Source organism: Nymphaea colorata, chromosome 1, assembly GCF_008831285.2.
Source record: "Nymphaea colorata isolate Beijing-Zhang1983 chromosome 1, ASM883128v2, whole genome shotgun sequence".
Classification (NCBI taxonomy): Eukaryota; Viridiplantae; Streptophyta; class Magnoliopsida; order Nymphaeales; family Nymphaeaceae; genus Nymphaea; species Nymphaea colorata.
The window spans coordinates 18765511-18783786 of NC_045138.2; the positions used below are offsets into that span (position 1 = coordinate 18765511).

Below are 18276 nucleotides of genomic sequence, written 5' to 3' on the forward strand. Positions count from 1 at the left end.
CCTCTTTCTCTCTGTAACTGTTCCACACGTTGTGATTTATTGCCTGGAGCCCACGTAGCACTTGATCCGCTATCCTCGACCATCTGAATTTTGCACCTCATCTTTCCCATCCAAAACTGGAATCCCAACGTCCTCCGTGTGAACCGTCTCCTTTTTTCCACCCCCCTTCTCTTTTGTTTTGCAGAAGAAATTTTCTAATCCATCAGTTCGATCCTCAGAAAGGCCTGTTCTCGTTTCACTTTTTCTTCGTTGGGGATGTCTTTTTACTTCACTTCACTTCTTCTCAGGTAATAGAACTCGGTTTTCCTGCTTCCACATATCAATAGTCGTCTCTCTGCAGAATTTCCCTCGCCTCTTTTCCCCTTTTTCTCCCCTGATTTTTTCGTTGCAGTGGGGCGCCTCTATTCCTTGTCTGAACACGAATTCTGGATCTGCCATCGTCAACCAAATAGATAGTCAGGGTTCCGTTTTCCTCGCACTTCAAAAAAAAAGAGATTGATCGCAGGACGAAGAGGGAGGAGCAAGGGAGAAAGGAACTAGAACGCTGAGTTTCTAACCGCGAATCTTCTCCTTCCACCACCATAACCAGAGGTTCGCTGTCCATTTCTGACCGGCTTCAGAAAGAAAAAGAAGAAGAGGAAGAAAATCCAAGTTGTCAGTCACCCAAATTCATCGATTTCAAGCAATCAAAAGACGAGGAAGAAGAAGCAAAGTAACCAAAAGAAACAGTGGAAGGCAGGTAAGAAGTAGGCAAAAGGAAAATGTCGGGCGGCGTGGGTTCGGTGGCCGGCGACATGCGTCTGCCGGACGACAATGAGCCGCACGCCTCTTCCCCAGCGAACCCCTTGGAGAGCGCTTCTCGCAAATTCCATATCCTTTCCTTCCGGCAACTTAACGTCCTGGCCATTATGATCGTCCTCGGCGCCAGCGGCATGGTCTCCCCCTATGACCTCGCCTTCTTCTTCTTCTCCATCGTCTACACCATCGTCATAGCCCGCATCGCCTTCCCTTCTTCCGTTCCCCCCGTCCGCGTCTTCCGCAAGGGCAACAAGCTCCTCGGCGCCTACATGGCGGTCGCGGCGCTCGTCGGGCTCATCCTTCCGATCATCTACATTGTGGAAGGCGTCGTCGACGGCGACCAGGAGGGGATGAAGGCGGCTGTGCCGCACCTTTTCCTGCTCTGTGCCCAGGTACTGATGGAGGGCTGGTCCTACTCCAGCCAGTTTTCGACCCCGACTCAAGCGTTCGTGCCAATCTTCTACAACACCAAAAGGGTCTTCTCCATCGTCGACTGGGTTCACGCAGAGCTCAGCAAAGAATCCGGCGACGTGGGATCCGTGCTCAGGCTGAGCATCGGCCGGGGCCTCGCTTTCGCCAACTTGGCACTCTGGTGCTTCAACCTCTTCTGCTTCCTCCTGCCGGTTTACCTCCCCAGAACCATGAAGGTTTACTTCCTAGGGAACAAGGAGAAGAAGGGCGCATGAGAACGGATCGAGCCGGCTGTTGTTGTCCAGTGGAGGGCTGGTATAGATTTTCATTTTAGTTTCCCCATGTATTTTGTTTGGTTTTGATATTGGTAGGAGCTCGTATGATGGGATTTGGATCTCTTTGTTGTAAGATTTGGTTCTCTTGATTCTCGTTTCATGACCGTGCCACAGTGGTATGGTATGTTGGAGATAAAAACCTGATCTTCTTCTTCATATGATTATTAAACTCTTTTTATGCAATCTAACATATGATTTTGTTAACGATTTTACGAGGAACACAAGTCAGTCATTTTCCCGGTCCCATATTCTGAGAGATACAAGAGCGGACCAGAAAATGCCTCCTTCATTTATACTTTGTCTGATCAAGTCTGTTTAAACTCATTATTTCCTTGATTAAATGCTAGGTTTTCTCTCCGAGTTTGCCTTCTTCGTCAAGTTATGCTGATTTTGGACAAGAACAAGAATCGGATTGCCTTTGAAGCGTTTTTGCCAAGTTTTGTCTATTATCTGTAAAGAAAGAACGTGACTTTGTGGCCAAAATAATACTCGTTCATAGATAACATTGCAAATTGCTCTTAACTATATGACTCAGATTTGAAAGAAACATTGCTATGTCTGTATTTCGCTCCTCGTTGTTTGCATATTATGGCGTGTGCTAGATCCATACTTGCAAGTTCCAAAGGAAATGCTAAATTTGTTTGAAGTATCGAAAATTTCATTGCCTCATCCTGCTGAATGGGGAACTTGAGTTAAGAAAGATGAGAAAAAAATTCTATGCATACGGCATACCAACTTCCAGCAATTGTTGATGCCTCTAAAATAAGAATTTTCCTCCAGCATTCATAATAAAGCTTGGCTGTCTAAGGATGTTAGATTTGAGCGACAGTTTATATATCTGAGTTGCCAGAATCTTGGGAGAATGAGTTTAAAAGCACAAGGAAGCTATACTTAAATGTATCTTTTAAAAGCACAAGGAAGCTACCCAAACTAAGTGTTGAACTCGGTGATCTTCGGATTACGGACATTGAAGGTAGCGGGATTTAACTGTATGCAGATTCGCAGAAGGCAGCCACAAGTAACTTTTTAGGCATTTTTGCTTAGAACAAATTTGTTCTGAAATATTTGCCTTAGAAAATAAGGTTGCACGGATATGCTTACAGCCTTACAGACTTACAGTCATCAACCATACTTTGGTGAAGAAGAAGGACAAAGCATTGCGCCACCTGAATAAATTCGCTCAGGTTGACAGAGAGAGGAAGAAACCGAAAATAGGCTGAATACTTGCAGCACGAGAAGAAATTAAAATTTAGCAGGGGAAATGGATGGCATATGTACTTGCAGATACTTCATGAAGGACCTGCTTCCACTAGTTCTTGCCGTCAACCTTGTGAACTAATGAAAATTGGATGCTTCAGGTGTTAATGTCAACGGACGGTAGATTCAAGAAATAGGTTGAATTTCTCATGTTAGGAGAACTAGTTCTGTCGGATGCAGACTCTTGAGTGAAGCTCTAATCGGTGAAACCAACATCCCAGTTTGAACATTGAAACTGCAAATCTGCAAAGATAATCTTGAACTGCAACCACGCATTTACGAAGCGAGGAACTTTTCACCTTGCAATTAGGAGATACTCGTCACATGAAGGTCCGTAAATTTGGCTAAAGCAATGGCTTTGATGAATTTGATAGAAAATTTGACACAAGAACTAATAGCTCACGAAAGGGACCTAACGAAGTGGACAGAAACAACTGGCTATAAGATTCATGGTCCATGGACGATGGTCTTGTTTGAGACGGAGAGTACCAATTCACTACCACTCGATCCCACTACATGTGGCGACTGACAGGTTGCTCTGAAATCAAGACAGCATAAAAAGAGAAGATGTTCACATCAAGGTTCTCAAACTTGGGTACCTGGAGGGGGACTTGAATTACATAGCGAAGCCATTATCAGGCTCATCGTTCCAGCGGGCAGCTCTTGTTCTCCCCAGGGATTGACCAAACAAATCCCAAACCGGCTACTGTGGTTATATGCATGAACATGATAATTGATATGCATGGTAACAAAAATCACTCATGTGTCCCCATTCATCCACGAAAAGCCAAGCCATAACATAAAAAACCACAGGGATAGGTAACAGGTCCAGCTGAAGAAAGAGTCATGGTGCTGCGACCTTCAGTTAGATAAAGCAACAACAGGTATTTACATCCCATCCTTTAGCTTGTAAAAACAAACTTTCTAGTACCATCCTCTCTCCCTCTCTGATTCTACGCAGACTCGTAGCCTCTGCTGGATTCCTCTGCTCTTCCACTGGGCCTCTGCTTTGGTGCAGCTAGGATGACTGACTCGCTTTGTGCACCCAACATCTGCTGCGATTCTCTGGATGGCACACCGAACGCCAATTCACTCGTCACCCCTTTCATGTTGCTGAATATGTTGTTCTTACCTGCAAGCCACACAGAAGGACAGAAATTTTAATGGACAAAAGCAGTACTTGACACATTACTTTGGATCGAGAACAAAATGAAATTCCGTCCCAGTATGATCTTACCGTGAATCCAAGAGACTGCTTGTACATGGTCACACTATATCTGGTTTCATGCAAAACCAAACGCATTTTTCTGGCAAATGGACCTTAAATCATTTTTGACAGAAGAAATTATTTTTATCGTCAAAACAAATTATAGATGCCATTTTACTTTTATGAAAAATGATAAGTACATTCAGATTTCAATACGTTTGAATTCAGTTATGACGAATGTAGCAGTGTGACCCATGTTGTCTGATCGAAAGAATTAAGTAATTTAATTCTACTTGACTCCGAGGCTCCTCCTACTCATTGTTGTGTTTTGCTGTCCTGTTGTTTTTTATAAGAAAAGAGTAGTTGAGCCGCTCTGTGAGTATAACCCAAGTGTATCATGCATGTGTGAAACGAGTGAGGTGATCTCAGTTTTCAAATTGCAACTTAATTTATAGTACCTGCTACCATGTACTTGTGGTTGAAGCCGGAGTTGGTTTCGAAGCAGAGGATGTGAAGGTCTTCATCGGCGACAATAGCTAACGGGTGGCCCGCCGGTGCAACAAAGACGGTCATCGGCGACAGCTCCGCGCTTATTCTCTGGTATCTTGCTCCTTGCTCCTCATCCTCCTTCCCTCCCTCGTCGACACGAACCCTTGATGTGTGCTGTTCCTCTTCTCCACGACCACGTTCGCTTGATCTCTCCTCCTCTTCCCCACCACTACCACCACCACCACCACGGTGTCCCTGTGACTCTGAAACGTGGGGACACGCCATTTCCATGTATCCACGCCCGCGGATGATAATGGCGATCTTGGTAGCCCGAGAGTTGTAAGATGGAGCCAGCATTGATCCCTGTTAACACACCTTAATTTTAATCTGCCACCATTTAACACGTATCGCCAAGAGCCACATTCATCACTCGAATGAAGACCAAGAAATCGATCTCCAGAAAAACCTTGTTTACAATTTATGCGCATTTAAGACTATAAAAAAAACATCACACGTCTCTCCAACAACAAAAAAAAGAAAGCGATGTTCTTGACTGGCATTTGCATTATAAATGCAAGCAACTCGCCCCAAGTTGACGATGGAGATGGTGATAAAGAAAAGAAGGCATAAATAGACTTACAGCACAGATCTTGGCGAAGGAGATAGAAAGGTCATGGTTGTGGAGAGGTGCATAGTCCCTGCTGCCCGCTTGGTATATCTGCCCACGGCTACTAGAGAACCAGGGCCGTTTGTTCAGCAGGCTGTAGGGCTGATCCTTACAAAAGAGTATACTTAAGGGCCAGATTCGAAAGATCCCATCTGAACTCGCACGCCTCAGCTCTTCCATTTGCTCCCGTGTTGCCTTCTCCGTCACACGCTTCTGGCGCTCAAGCAACCCCATCAAACGATCTGTCTTTGTCTGTCAAGTGAAAGAGAAACGCAATCAGAGAGAGAGAGAGAAATGTAGAGACAGAGAGAGGAAGAGTGAGTTTTCTACATTGAAAGCTGCTTCCAATATCTCTGGACTAAAGCTCTTGAAGAACGACTCTTGATCTTTTCTTCCAATGCCAAAGAAGCCCTGACAGCAGGATCCAGTGGTCAGAAAAATGCAAGAAACTGAATCTTTTCATGGAAGGACCAATTTCAATTTGAGCTCTTTAGATAGAGGAAAATGGATTTGGAAGACAAATATACAAATAAAAAAAAAAGGTGTTTACCAGTTCCCCATCTCATTATCGAAGTAGTTCAAGAGCAAGACATGAAGCCAGAGGAATACCTTAGATCGGCCAGGGATAGATGTTGTGTGAGCTAAGTTAAGAACACATAGGTTCTCATTCTCGTCTGTGGCGGCTGTTAAGATCAACGACCCTGCGGGAATTAACATGATATCCCCTTCCTTGACATTGAACAATTCCTGCTTCCCTTCCTTCACCATTCCTATGGTGCCCTTGCCTGCGCATATAACAACCAGTGTTAAGGGGAGAGATACAGCTGATAAAAGGAAAAGCTTCAATATTGCCCAGCTACATACCATTAAGAAAGCTTAGCAACCTTGCAGGAAAATTAGCACAAAAGAATTGAGCACGACTACCACTCACCACTATAGACATAGATGATGGAGTCCGCGTCTGAGTGATGTGGAGCTACCACAATGTTTGGACTCACCATCGACCATGAGACTCTGTAGTTCTCCAAACCTTTGAGCATTTCCGACCTTTCAGCAAAATTTGGAAGCGTCCTCATGAAGCCTTCCTCCGAGGTATACCTAGGCGTGAAACTCTCCTTCTTCCACACATAAGGGTTTTCTGTTTCCTCTTCCCCCTCTCCCTCCTTCAGCATTCCCTCCCCAGATCCGCTTCTGCCTCCCTGTTGCCGCCGCTCCTCCTCCTCTCTGCACTGGAGCTGGCAACGTCGCCTCTGCTCCTCATCCTCGCCCTCCCTCCTGCATTTCTCCCAGCAGTCTCGATCCGAGTTCCGGCCAGCACCGGCTCCTCCTTCGCAGAGGCGCCTGCACTCCTGCTGCTGCCGCTCGTCGCTGCCAGCTCTCCGGCATTGTCTCTCGCACTTCTCCTGGCCGCTTTCCTCGCAATGGTGCTCGCACATTTGGCGTTGGCTTTCATCTTCGTACTCGCGATGACAACGTTGCTTACATTCGCTCTGGGGGTCCCGCTCACTCGACACAAAGGACGGAAGAAGGAGAACTAGCGAGAGTGAGACTACCATGAAGAAGACGAGAAGAGTCCTGGACGCCATTGTTCAGCGACAAGGAGGAAATTGAATATCAGAGAGAAATAAAGAGCGCACATGAGCGAATCGAACACGGGAAGCTCCACGTTATATAGAGCTTGAACTTGCAGCAGTTGATGGTTTTGTCGCAGATAGGTGAAGCTTGAAGGCTTCCATGCATGGAGACGTGTGGGGGAGTTAAGAGACATGTGGGAGCGACGTGTTTGAGATGCAAGGGCAGATGTCAAGTGCCTTCTCCATTGAAATCGGAGCCGCCTGTGCAGAAGAAGGCAACAACATGAGTAGCGATATCATCGTCATCGTCATAGTCAATTTCATGCGGTCAGCACAGATCACCTGCGCTTAGTATCCTCCCATGGCTGGTTCTTCGACAGCTCGCAAAGGGCCGAGTTTTTATATTCAGAAACTGGTATCCATTAAAGTACGTGGAGAGTAGGTAAACCAGTGATACATCAGATCACGTTCTTCGCAGTCACCTGCATCTTCACCACGCGTTCTTCCGGTCCAGTTATATGCCTCTGCAGGTGCTGGAGTCACAGAAAGGTGTCAGCTTTGAATTCTCGTCATGGCAGACGATTCAGGAGAGGCATCAGATTAGCAGGTCATGTGAAACCTGGTTCAGCTTTTGGGTTAATTTCTAGACTTTTCCTTGGGCATTTATGACAAAAAATCTTCTGTTGGTCTCTTTGAAGAACCCATGATGAATTGTTACTCGTTTTACAGAATCGATTTTTCTATAGGAAGAACTTCAACATAACATAGTAATGAGTGTCAAAGACACAAAGGCCGCCTTTCCTATTGACAAAGAGAAAGTCGCTGATCTGATTTCAAGTAGGTGAAGGGATATAAATTCGTTTACCATTTCACAATCTTTTCTGTCTGATCTGCGTAACTTGTATATTTACTACACCTGGAATTTGGACTTATCTTGAGGATCTCAATCTTAATTGAAGATGGTTCCGTCGATCCACCGTGGGGATCACTGGTATAGGGTTAATTTGGAGAAAAGATCCACAACGATATAAATTTATATCGAGTATGAACATCCAAAAATTTTTGTAGACCAAGAAATATGGAAACGCATTTTACCCTATAAAATCAATTAGAATGATTCCTAAAGCTTTTAGCTTATAGAGATTCCTATAAAATAGTTGGATGACTCATTGGGAGCCTCTAATTATTTTTTTAAAATTAAAACTCTCAGGTAACAACTGGCTGCCAAATTAAATCAGTTTGCCATTATTCGATTCAGAACAGCCGATTCTAATAAAACTGATGCTTACAGTAAATGAATCATCACCTTATTAGCAGGGTGCTTAATTTACTAAAGTAAATGAAAAACTTGGTGGCTAGATTGCATAGGCCATAGCTCGAGTCTCCCTTAAGCATTTTGCACGTAATCCTCCACCTGATCGACTAGTGTATCCTCACTCTCGTAACTTGGCTGGTTCCCTTCTCGTAATTAGATCATATTATGGCTTGACGATTGACAAAAGCAACTCTTTTATTGAACAATGTAATGACAAACATAGCTATGAGATCAAATTGAACAAAACATCTCTTATTGCATCCGCAGAAGTGCCTATTGCATTAACCGCGAGAGCCAAGTGCAGACTATCAGTAGCAAAAAATCTGCACCTTCGCTCATCCTACACTCTCACCATTTTGCTTTGCCGCTGCTGGTCTCGCGACCGGCCTTGTAGCATATGCGGCAATCGCACCGGCCAAGTTCCTGGCAGCGGCGGAGGCACCGGTTCCGGCACTCCTTCTCCATCTTTCGGTCACTTTCTTCCTCCTCCTCCTCTTCGCCAGCCTCGAGCCTCCGGTCGTTAATCTTGCACCATTTCCGGCATTCTTGCTTGCTGAATCGAAGTTCTTGGCACTCATCAAAGCATTTCTCATACCTCTTGCTGCCATCGTAGACTTCGAACATAATGCTACCGGCATCGCCATTGCCATCTACCTGGCCCTTATGGCCGTGGCCCCCCCTGCGCTCCTCTTCGCAGCGGCGGGAGCACTCGTACTGCTCCTGTTTGCTTCCTCCCTTCCGGCTGCACTCTATCCTGCAGTCCGTGTGGTGGTTCACGCCGGCGTAAGACTTCTCGACGGTGCTGCTATCGTGCTCGCGCCTGCACTCATGCTCGCACCGCTGGCGCTGGTGTTTGTGGAGCTCCTTCCCGCTGCATTCCCTCCTGCACCTCTCAGGATCTTTGGCCTTAATGATCGAGTAGAACCCGAAGGGAGCGTTGTCAACGCCGCCGTTGCTGTCCTGAGACCTCCGGCCGTTATCGCCCCCACTACGTTGTTCCTCGCACCGGCGACTGCACTCGTACTGCTCTTGTTTGCTTCCTCCCTTCCTGCTGCACTCCATTCTGCAGTCCACGTGGTGATTCACGCCGGCGAAAGATTTCTGGTTGGTGCTGCCATCGTGCTCGCGCTTGCAGTGGCGCTCGCACCGGAGACGTTGGTGCTCGTCAAGCCCACTCCCGCTGCACTCCCTCCTGCACCTCTCAGGATCTTTGGCCTTGATGATCGAGTAGATCCCGAAGGGCGCGTTGTCAACGCCACCATTGCTGTCCTGATACTTTCGGCCGTTATCGCCCAGCCTACGTTGTTCCTCGCAGCGGATCCTGCACTCGTACTGCTCTTGCTTGCTTCCTCCTTTCCTGCTGCACTCCATCCTACAGTCCCTGAGATGCCTCAGGCTGGACAGAGTATTTTCGTCGCTGCTGTCGTCGTTCTCCCGCATGCACTCGCGTTCACACCGCCGCCGGTGGTACTCGTCGAGTCCGCTGCCTCTACAATCCCTCTTGCACCTCTCAGGATCTTTGGTGTTAACGATTGAGTAGACCATGGCTGCTTTATCGCCGGTGCCGCCAGTCCCATCCTGATACTTGCTAGTGTTATCGCCGTGCTCCCGCCTGCGCTGCTCCTCACAGCGGCGCAAGCACTCGTCCTGATCTTGCTTGCTTCCTACCCTCCTCTTGCACTCCATGCTACAACCCCTGAGGTGACTCCCGCCGGCGTACATTTTCTCGTCACCACTGTCATCGTGCTCGCTCCTGCAGTCGCTTTCGCACCGGCGGCGCAGGCGCTCGTCGAGGCCCCTGCCGCTGCACTCCCTTCTACAGCTCTCAGGATCTTTGGTCTTAGCGATAGGGTAGAACCCGGGGGCCGCCTTGTCAACATCGCCGTTACCATCCTGATACTTCCGGCCGTTATCCCTGTGCCCCTGCTTGCTCTGTTCCTCGCACCGGCGCCAACAGTCGTACTGCTCCTGCTTGCTTCCTCTCTTCCTGCTGCACTCCATCCTACAGTGCCTCTGATTATTCACGCCGGTGTAAAGCTCCTCGTTGCCATTGCCACTGCCGCGGTCGCGCCGGCACTCTCGCTCGCACCGGCGGCGCTGGGGCTCGTCGAGGCCCCTCCTGCTGCACTCCCTCCTGCACGCCTGAGCATCTTTGACCTCGCTGATCGAGTAGAACGTGGAGGCCTCTTCATACTTTTTATACGGACACTTTATCTGGCAGAACTTGACCTTCCATATCTCGCGATACTCTTGTGCACATTGTTTCTTGCAGTCCGTCTTCTGCTGCAAGGAGGCTTTCCCAGAGGCGGTAGAGAGGGACAGGAAAAATAAGATCGCGGAGAGACATAGGAGCAGAATGGCGCGGTTGGACGCCATGGCTGAGCAACAAGAGAATTTGCTGAAAATCGTCGCTGCGGTTTGATGGTGGTGACAGAGGAGCCAGTGGCTTTTATAGAGAGAAAGACAGGTGGGGAGTGGCTGTTGATTGAAGGGACGTTGGCCCGCTGAAGGTGAAGCTGTACCGACGGAGGACGTATGGGCGTGGCGAGTTGAAGACGATCCGAGGAAGCCGGAACAAATTTGTCAATGAGTTTTAGTTAGTGCAGTAGACTCGCTCGGCACGTCTTCTCAACACTTGCCTTCCTGCTGGTTGTACCGTGGCCAAGCACTTAACGAAAAAGCAGGAATACTTCGTTCAGTTTGAATCCATTCAAAGCTCATACAAGGGAATTGCTATAAGCATACCAGAATCCAAAGATGGGTGGCTCATGCTCGATTTTTCTATAATTGGAAGTGCTAGCTTTTCTTTAGAATGAAAGACGCAACCAGGACCATGCATTTAAGCATCAATATTTAAGGTATGAATATCTGATATCAGAATATGTATAGTTCCCTATGTAAAATACGTATAACACCCGAAAATGATCTGATCTCAGCTCTCTCCTAGGAGAATGCAAGCACAAATAAAGGCTTGAGGCTTCATCAGTTAGATCTACTATGCACAGGTGCATGTACCTTGAACTGTAAGCATTACGACCTTACGAACGTAATTGCTGAGATTGCAATTTCATGAGGGGTCTGAAGATCTGCTAATGAACCAAGAAGTTCGAAGTCATTCAAATGTAGACTTGGTTCTCTGAGACAAGTTGAAATTAGACACAATAACCTTTACCAAATTATGAGAACAGCAGCAAGAAAACTCCCGTGCTTCTGGGTCCTCTTAAATTTAGGTATTATCCAGGTAAACAGAAGCCCTTGTTGGCTTATGAAACCGTACTGATGATAATCCACAAACCATCCAGCTTTGAACGAACTGATATCTTATAGTGAGTACCATCCATGGTAATTCTCGTTCCACCAATCATCTATCGAAACCATTTTTACCCTCTCTTTCTTGGTTTTAGAGAGACTGAGTCGTCTGGTCCATTTGGCAAGACTCAGGTACAAGCATCAAATTGAGCAAGTTTTCAGAACCCATACTTGAGTGAATTCCTTGCCAGAGCGAATGGAACCAACTTGGGCACTGCCTGCAAATCAATGAAAATTTTTTTGTAAGTGTATAAGATCCAACGAACAGACTGACAGCTCTGGAGAATCAGATGTACATGGATCAAATATGGATCCTATACGTTGACCACCAACAACGCCTCTTCCAGCAGACAAAGGGCCACCTGAAACGGTAAGAGCATGTAAACAATGACAAGCTCCAAAGTATGGAAGGGAACAGGCACAATCATGCAGAGGCAGCCAAGAATCTGTGAAAAGGAAAAACTACATTAGCAATGAAAATCTCCTTCCAAGTGGATAAAAGGAACTTCATGCCTCGTGCATCTTGTATCTTTCATTGCAATACACAATCATCCCATTTTCTCAAGATCAATGAAAAGGCGACGCGACAATTATTTGAGTATGCAAAAAATTACTGTGCTTCCACACCACACGAATAACTTGATGGTCCTCATCAAGGATCTACCTCCTCTTGCTCATCTAACCTCCGGACCATGCAAACGTCCAGAATTCAGCTATGCATGAAATTAGGCAGCTTCGTTACATGTTACAGTGGTCAAATCAGGCGGACCAAGCCTAAGTCTTGGCAAGTCATCTTCTAAACCTTGGTCTGAAGAAGAGAATGTTGTAGAATTTACAAATAGCTCGATCAGTGACTGATTGTTCAGGAAAGCAAGGTTACAATTCCCAGAAACGGGTATTAGAAAAATTAGCTTAACCAGTAACCAAACATATTACAGGGTCAGCAGCCAACCTTCCCTGTATTAGATCCACCAGTGTCCTTGCAAGTTGAGTGCCTCCAAGCTCCAAAAGAAAACCAAAGCGTTTCAAATAAACATGATCAACTTAAACGAACACTGTCTTGAGAGTCAAAATTCCATCCGAACTCAGGAGAGTTCTGGTAGCTCGTGATATGGAAGGCCACAAGGGTTTGCCTTTTCAACTTTTTCCCAATGAAGACATCTAAAACATTTCTGCAGTGACGGACGGTGTGATTACACAGAATGAAAATCAATGGCCAAACCAAACCAGATCCTTCTTTTCGTGAGGAGCATGCGCGTCCATGCAAAGACATATAAACTGTCTTCACAACAAAAGTTAGTCAGCCAGCTATTTTGACCTTTCCCGGAAACATCTATAACCTCAGACACACTGAGAACGATTAGACATACATCTTTAGATGCCTGATGAAAACCAGCATGTTCCAGAACCAATAAATCTTTTTCCACATTTTCCACAATGAGCCAAAAATGTTCATTCCTTTGGAGGAAAGCAGACGAACCTTCCTGTTCATTTAATTGGAGATAAACTGAGTTAGCACCACACCCTAGAGAAAATTGACGCATTTCGATGGACATTCTTCAGATTATGCCACTAAATGGGAGATAAGGAAAGTTCCCAGATATAACCAAAAGAAATTGTACCCCATAAAAGGCAGTCAGTAAGTAAAACACACAGAAATCAACTACTTGGTGAAAGCAAAACAGGAAATCCCTAGTAAGACAGGATATGGAACCCATTCTATGTGTGTGCTGGGAGAGAGAGGAACAGAGAGATCTAACCATTTTCATATTAAGGTGTGATCGTGCATGTGTGCAGAGACAAGTGAACATGCTGTGGAAACTGCAGGTTCACAGATCAAACTCATTTTTTCTCCATTTGAATCCATAAATGTAGTATATAGGCCGAATAATACTTTTGAATTATAAAATTCATTGCTTCCAAAAGGTTTTCTGATGACAAAATCAACAGCATGAATGTACTATGGTTCGTAGAAGTATAATTCTCATTGAATAAAACATGCACCAAGTGATTTTTCCCAACAAAACAAACCATGATAAAGACATCGACCAGGAAAATATCAAAGTATGAACTGTGAGATCAATTCAATAGGTTGTAGCAAACACATTAATGTGTGTCCCCATGCCAGAGGGAGAGAGAAAGCGGAGTCCCTTGTAATGCCTTCTAATTAGTGAATTTTCTTTCCTTGGTCTAGGAAAGGTAGGAGATGCAACTCTAGAGAATCGAGATCATAATTTGGTAACGAGTGATAAACATGCTAAAGGTAAATACCAGCACATGTTTTTCCATACCTAGACACGGTAGAAAATTGGGACAACTATGGAACATAAGGATCAATGGCGCTCCATATATCATCATCATGAACACCTCCTTTTCCAGATTGGAAATTCAACTGTCCAGCAGCTATGTTATATGCACAAATGCAGAAAGCTGCAGCCAGTTTATAGAGTGTCCAGTATGCATTATGAGGAAGGAATTAATAACAGGAGTAAAAAACAACAATAGAACAACCAGTTTGAGACTGCGATGATGTTGGGTTCTTGAACTTCCGGCTATATGGTATGCCTCAAAAACTGGCTATCCAAGTCCCCGAGAACATGTAGGTTGGTTCAGGTCAAGCCAACCCAACTCTTGAAAACTAAGGCCTCTTCCCTTTTCCTGCATTGAGCTTCAGTCTGGAAGTTAGAAGCCTTTTTGTTCTTGTAAAGTGTTCGGTGGTATTTTAAGAAAAGTTGCCTGTACTTGAACTTGTCAATGAACATGCCTGTATGTTCCATCATATTGACTACTTCGTTAGCTCTCTGAAAAAATCCACCTCTAACAAAGTTGTACAACACAGAGTCCAGCAGTTCTTGGTCAAATCTGATAGCAGAAGAAGGGAACATTTTCATTTCACCCCATAACTCCGCAATCTCTTGGTATTTTCCCCCTACGGCAGAGTATCCAGTCACCAAGGAATGAAATGTCTGTGCATTTGGAAGATGCCCAAGCGCCTTCATCTTCTTCAGAGCCTTTCGTGCATCTTGCATCAACTGCTTCTTACAGAAAAAATGAATCACATTGTTCCAGTCATGCACACCATACTGCAACTTTTGGTCATCATTGATTTCTTCTAACAGTTTTACCATCAACTTTGATTGACCGCTAGCTTCACATTCTTTTATCACTGAGTCAAAACCATCATAACTGTTGCTTGAAATCCTTGCCTCCTTCATCTCCTTGAAGAGTCCAAGTGCACCGTGGATATCCTTCCGAGACACCTGTGTATGAATAAGAGCCTCATAACAACTAGCATCAAGTTGGACCCCACATTTTCGTGCATCATTTAGGAGACATGTGATTTCACCAATTTTATTCAACCTACAATAGGCTTTAAGTAGGGACGAATAGACAGAAGAACCAGTTCTAACGCCCGCAACTCTCATCTCATCAAGAAGGTCATGTGCCTCTTCCAGTTTCCCAACTGAGATGCAAGCATGAATGACTTGCACAGGAATGGAGTTCTCTATGGACATGGGAGTCTCTTCTTTATTTGCTGAAATTAAAAATGCAGCCAAATCAGCTACTTTCCGCAGTTCCAGAAAGGCTCTGACAAGCTTTGCATATACTTTCTCTGTTGGGTACAGAATCCCATTTTCTGATCCCACCAGGTAAACATGATTACTTATTCTATGCAATAGCAAGGAGAGCAACGCTTTGGCCTCTGTCTCAAGTCTCAAGTACTTCCAATCCTGACAAAAGTCAACAAATGATGGCAGAGAAGTTTCTGTTGGCCTAGGAAAGCTTGAAAATGAATTATCACCTAGACTGTTACCTGTACCAGTTTTCTCCAGATATCCTTGTTTATGAGATTCGATGGCTTCTACAACTGACATGGCTGCCTTAAGAGACACTCGTGCTTCCTTTGCCTTTCGGAGCATTTCCAAAACTATCTCCGATGCAGATTTCAGATCACCAAAATTCAGATGGCAGGTAAGCAAACAGTTATAGAACTCTTGATACTGACGGTCTCCAATTTGACAGCTTTCATCTATGTGCCGCCTCAGTTTCTTGATTTCATCAATGCGCCCATTTTTCTCACAGATGTGTGCCATCATAATCAATAATGTAACGTCAGCTTTCAACCCAATGCGAGGCATCATCTCTAGAAGCTGTTCTGCTTTCCTTGTAGATCCATGAACCAGACAAGCACTCAAACAAATGTTGAACACTAAAGCATTAGGTTTCATGGCAAGCAGCAAACTGTTGGACTTTTTTCGAGGATCCACTCTGTTGTCCTTAAAAAAATGGCACTTCTCAAGCACCATCTCAGCAGCCAGCCAAGCACCAGATGCAGATAATGACATATACGCTGCTATAGAGGACCATGCATTTATAGATGGGAATTCCTCCATCTGCACCATTTTCCTTAAAATCGTAGATGCAGGGACTGGTAATCCAGCCCTTGCAAGGACATAAGAAAGAAAAAGAAGAGTGTCTTTCTCCAACAAATTCCTTTTATGCTCGTCAAAAGCCAAGACTGTCACACCATAAGCTTTATCAAGCCACTGGCGGTCCTGGCTTTCAGCCAGACAACAGATGAGTTTGTTGATAACAGATTTTCTAGGAAAACCTTCAATCTGTTTATACCGCTCATAAGCATTCCAGGCATCTTCATATCTCCGTTCATCAAGTGCGTTCCCAAGTTCTAAAGCTAGCTGAGATGGATCCCTAGCCCGGACAAGAATCGATTCATCTGTAAAAGATGCCGAAGCCTGGGAGGAACAACAGCACTTAGAGCAGTATGCTGGTTCAATGCTGTTCCTATTGCATGAACCCTGACCAACCACCTGAGCCCTTGCATGGAACAACGGTCGATAATTACCAACATCAACTACTGGCAATAGGTTGGGTGCTGAAAGTGAACCAATCAACCGGTATCCAAACCTTCGAAGCAATCGGACATTAGTCATTGCCACCAAATACTTGTGAATATAACCTCAAATTACAACCTCATTCATATCAAAATAGGATCTCTGAAAGCTCTTCATGTTTACCACCAAAATAGCTGCAAAAAGGACAACGAAATAAAACACCTCAGCACTAAAAGCCATCTTTTTCGGCTCACAGCAACAGGATGGTACTACGCAGTTATTTGAATCTAACTATTTGCGCAACACAACACTTGTCCACAGAAGCAGGACTACCCAGCAAAACTTCAATGATGTCCAGACCGCACCAGGGCCGTCTTACCTCAGGTTCCCGCTCCGGTAGGCCGGAGACACACAGAAATTTCACCATTACAGGGACGCACTCAGTCTGATCAACTGAATCAATACTCATTTTAGTCAGTTCTGTCATATGCATGTGTTGCTCCTATTTTTAGGACCCGGTGCCCTCTATATTCTAGCAGAAGGTGTTCCCACCGTCTAGTTAATAAAGAAAGAACTCACCTTTCGTCTAACTGAAGAACACTCTGTCCCATTCATCTACCTTCCGGCAGTCCTGCCTCCATCGCCGGATTTTGATTGGGTTAACCAAGGAATGGTGGGAGAGACTAAGATCATCCAGAGAAAATAAAAGGAAAAGCGAAACGACCAAGATCACAGAAGACGAGGCTTGTGGCTCACCGGAGAAGGGGGCGAGTGTCCGAACAACCAATGATGATTCCTGTGGACGCCGGCCAGTGGTAGCGGTGGTTCCGCACGAACGCTTCCGGGAGCAGTCCTTTCTCGAGGTGGTTTCCTTCCATCGGTGTAAACAACAAGTGTTCGGGCCGAGATAGGCAGAAACGGCCCACGTATTAATAAAAAGATAGTTTAAACCTAGCAATAAGGGAAAAAATAATTAATTTGATATACTTTTATTTTCTTTTTCAAAAATAATTTCACCTGCATTCACCAAATCGACGCCCTAGAAGGTTCCTGAATCTGCTGATTCACCAGATCAACACCTTGGCCGATTCGGTTCATAACAGAGTTTTATAACTTGACACAATTGATCAGCCTTGATTTAGGCTCAACAAGTCCACTCCGATCATACAAAAGTAGATCGCGGCTCCACCAGCTGAATGGCATCATTCTAGCCACACCGTAATGGGCCTAGGTCGATCCGTTTAGGTCTGATCGGACCACGTCGAGCTTGGTCTCACTAGTTTCAAGCAGACCAAGAATAGACCAAAGAGCAATTAACTAATTGGAACCAGGCCCCAATAATGCAGTGTTCCAATTCTCAAACAGGCATATTGTTTAGGACGACAGATTTACTGAACATTGTAACACAATAGTTCAAAAATATTTACTTCAATCTTTAACACAGATACATGAAACAGTGTTATTATTGTCATTGCCAAATGATCTCCGAAGCAAATGTTGTGTATAATGGAGATACTAGGATGGTCTTAGTTCGCATACCAATTCGAGTTAGGTGTGTGCAACGCAGATGGAAGAGAGAAATCGCTGCCTATGTGCAGATCATTTTTGAGCTCCCTGCTTTGATTCAAAGGGGGTTGAGTTAAACAAAAGTCGCCACGTTTATTAGCAGAACAATTTTGAGAGAAGATTTTCCATACAACTGTGTATATGTAAAAGTTTGGCACAGCTAGAAAAACACGAAAAAACGGTAAAACCCTGAACTAACGCTTTTTATATATATATTTTTAAAAAAAAGCTTCTTTTCACATTTTAGTCGGCTGATTAAGCTTTAATGTTTTAAACACATATTTTGTGAATAATACACATTTTCTGCGGCTATGAACAAACAAATGAACTCCTACGTCAGTCAGCAGATTAGTTTGATCACATCAAAATTTTAAGGAAGGAAAGGGGAAGGCTTCAACCCTTCTTCGAGCAGCTCCTGCTCACCTGAAAACTTGATCACATCGAGGATACATCTGTCCACAGCATGATCTTCCCTGATCAGCTTCCAACGCCCAT

At 45.0% G+C, this 18276-nt stretch overlaps 3 protein-coding genes across 8 annotated transcripts; 1 reads left to right on the top strand and 2 right to left on the bottom strand.

Moving 5' to 3' along the window:
• LOC116246481 (uncharacterized) lies at positions 1-2039 on the top strand. 2 transcript variants are annotated; one of them, XM_031618380.2, is made up of 2 exons: positions 1-1524; positions 1892-2039. In XM_031618380.2, exon 1 carries the CDS (start codon positions 762-764, stop codon positions 1482-1484), a length of 723 nt encoding a protein of 240 aa, XP_031474240.1. In that variant the 5' UTR covers positions 1-761; the 3' UTR covers positions 1485-1524; positions 1892-2039. The 2 variants fall into 2 exon arrangements, with proteins under 2 accessions (XP_031474240.1, XP_031474241.1); XM_031618381.2 differs by lacking the exon at positions 1892-2039 and having other exon boundaries at positions 2-287; positions 392-1748.
• A 1508-nt stretch (positions 2040-3547) lies between these two features.
• Positions 3548-7121, bottom strand: LOC116261895 (vicilin Cor a 11.0101-like). The gene is made up of 7 exons (XM_031640866.2): positions 7081-7121; positions 6096-6999; positions 5774-5949; positions 5495-5575; positions 5138-5416; positions 4467-4860; positions 3548-3933 (listed from the first exon to the last, which is right to left on the bottom strand). Exons 2-7 carry the CDS (start codon positions 6748-6750, stop codon positions 3755-3757), a joined length of 1764 nt encoding a protein of 587 aa, XP_031496726.1. The 5' UTR covers positions 6751-6999; positions 7081-7121; the 3' UTR covers positions 3548-3754.
• A 4025-nt stretch (positions 7122-11146) lies between these two features.
• LOC116258991 (pentatricopeptide repeat-containing protein At1g03100, mitochondrial) lies at positions 11147-17111 on the bottom strand. 5 transcript variants are annotated; one of them, XM_050080395.1, is made up of 4 exons: positions 16972-17106; positions 16795-16846; positions 13654-16409; positions 11147-12846 (listed from the first exon to the last, which is right to left on the bottom strand). In XM_050080395.1, exon 3 carries the CDS (start codon positions 16312-16314, stop codon positions 13972-13974), a length of 2343 nt encoding a protein of 780 aa, XP_049936352.1. In that variant the 5' UTR covers positions 16315-16409; positions 16795-16846; positions 16972-17106; the 3' UTR covers positions 11147-12846; positions 13654-13971. The 5 variants fall into 5 exon arrangements, with proteins under 5 accessions (XP_049936352.1, XP_031492467.1, XP_031492443.1 ...); XM_031636607.2 differs by having other exon boundaries at positions 11147-12640; positions 12733-12846; positions 16795-16977; XM_031636583.2 differs by having other exon boundaries at positions 11147-11580; positions 11659-12846; positions 16795-16977.
• Between the last annotated feature and the right edge of the window lie 1165 nt (positions 17112-18276).

Coding starts and splice junctions, on each gene's coding strand:
- LOC116261895 (XM_031640866.2), bottom strand. CDS start 6,750: ATGGCGTCCAGGACTCTTCTCGTCTTCTTCATGGTAGTCTCACTCTCG. Junction 5,950..6,095: donor CATCATCTATGTCTATAGTG/GTGAGTGGTAGT, acceptor TTATATGCGCAG/GCAAGGGCACCATAGGAATG. Junction 5,417..5,494: donor TATTGGAAGCAGCTTTCAAT/GTAGAAAACTCA, acceptor TTCACTTGACAG/ACAAAGACAGATCGTTTGAT.
- LOC116258991 (XM_031636575.2), bottom strand. CDS start 16,314: ATGACTAATGTCCGATTGCTTCGAAGGTTTGGATACCGGTTGATTGGT.
- LOC116246481 (XM_031618380.2), top strand. CDS start 762: ATGTCGGGCGGCGTGGGTTCGGTGGCCGGCGACATGCGTCTGCCGGAC.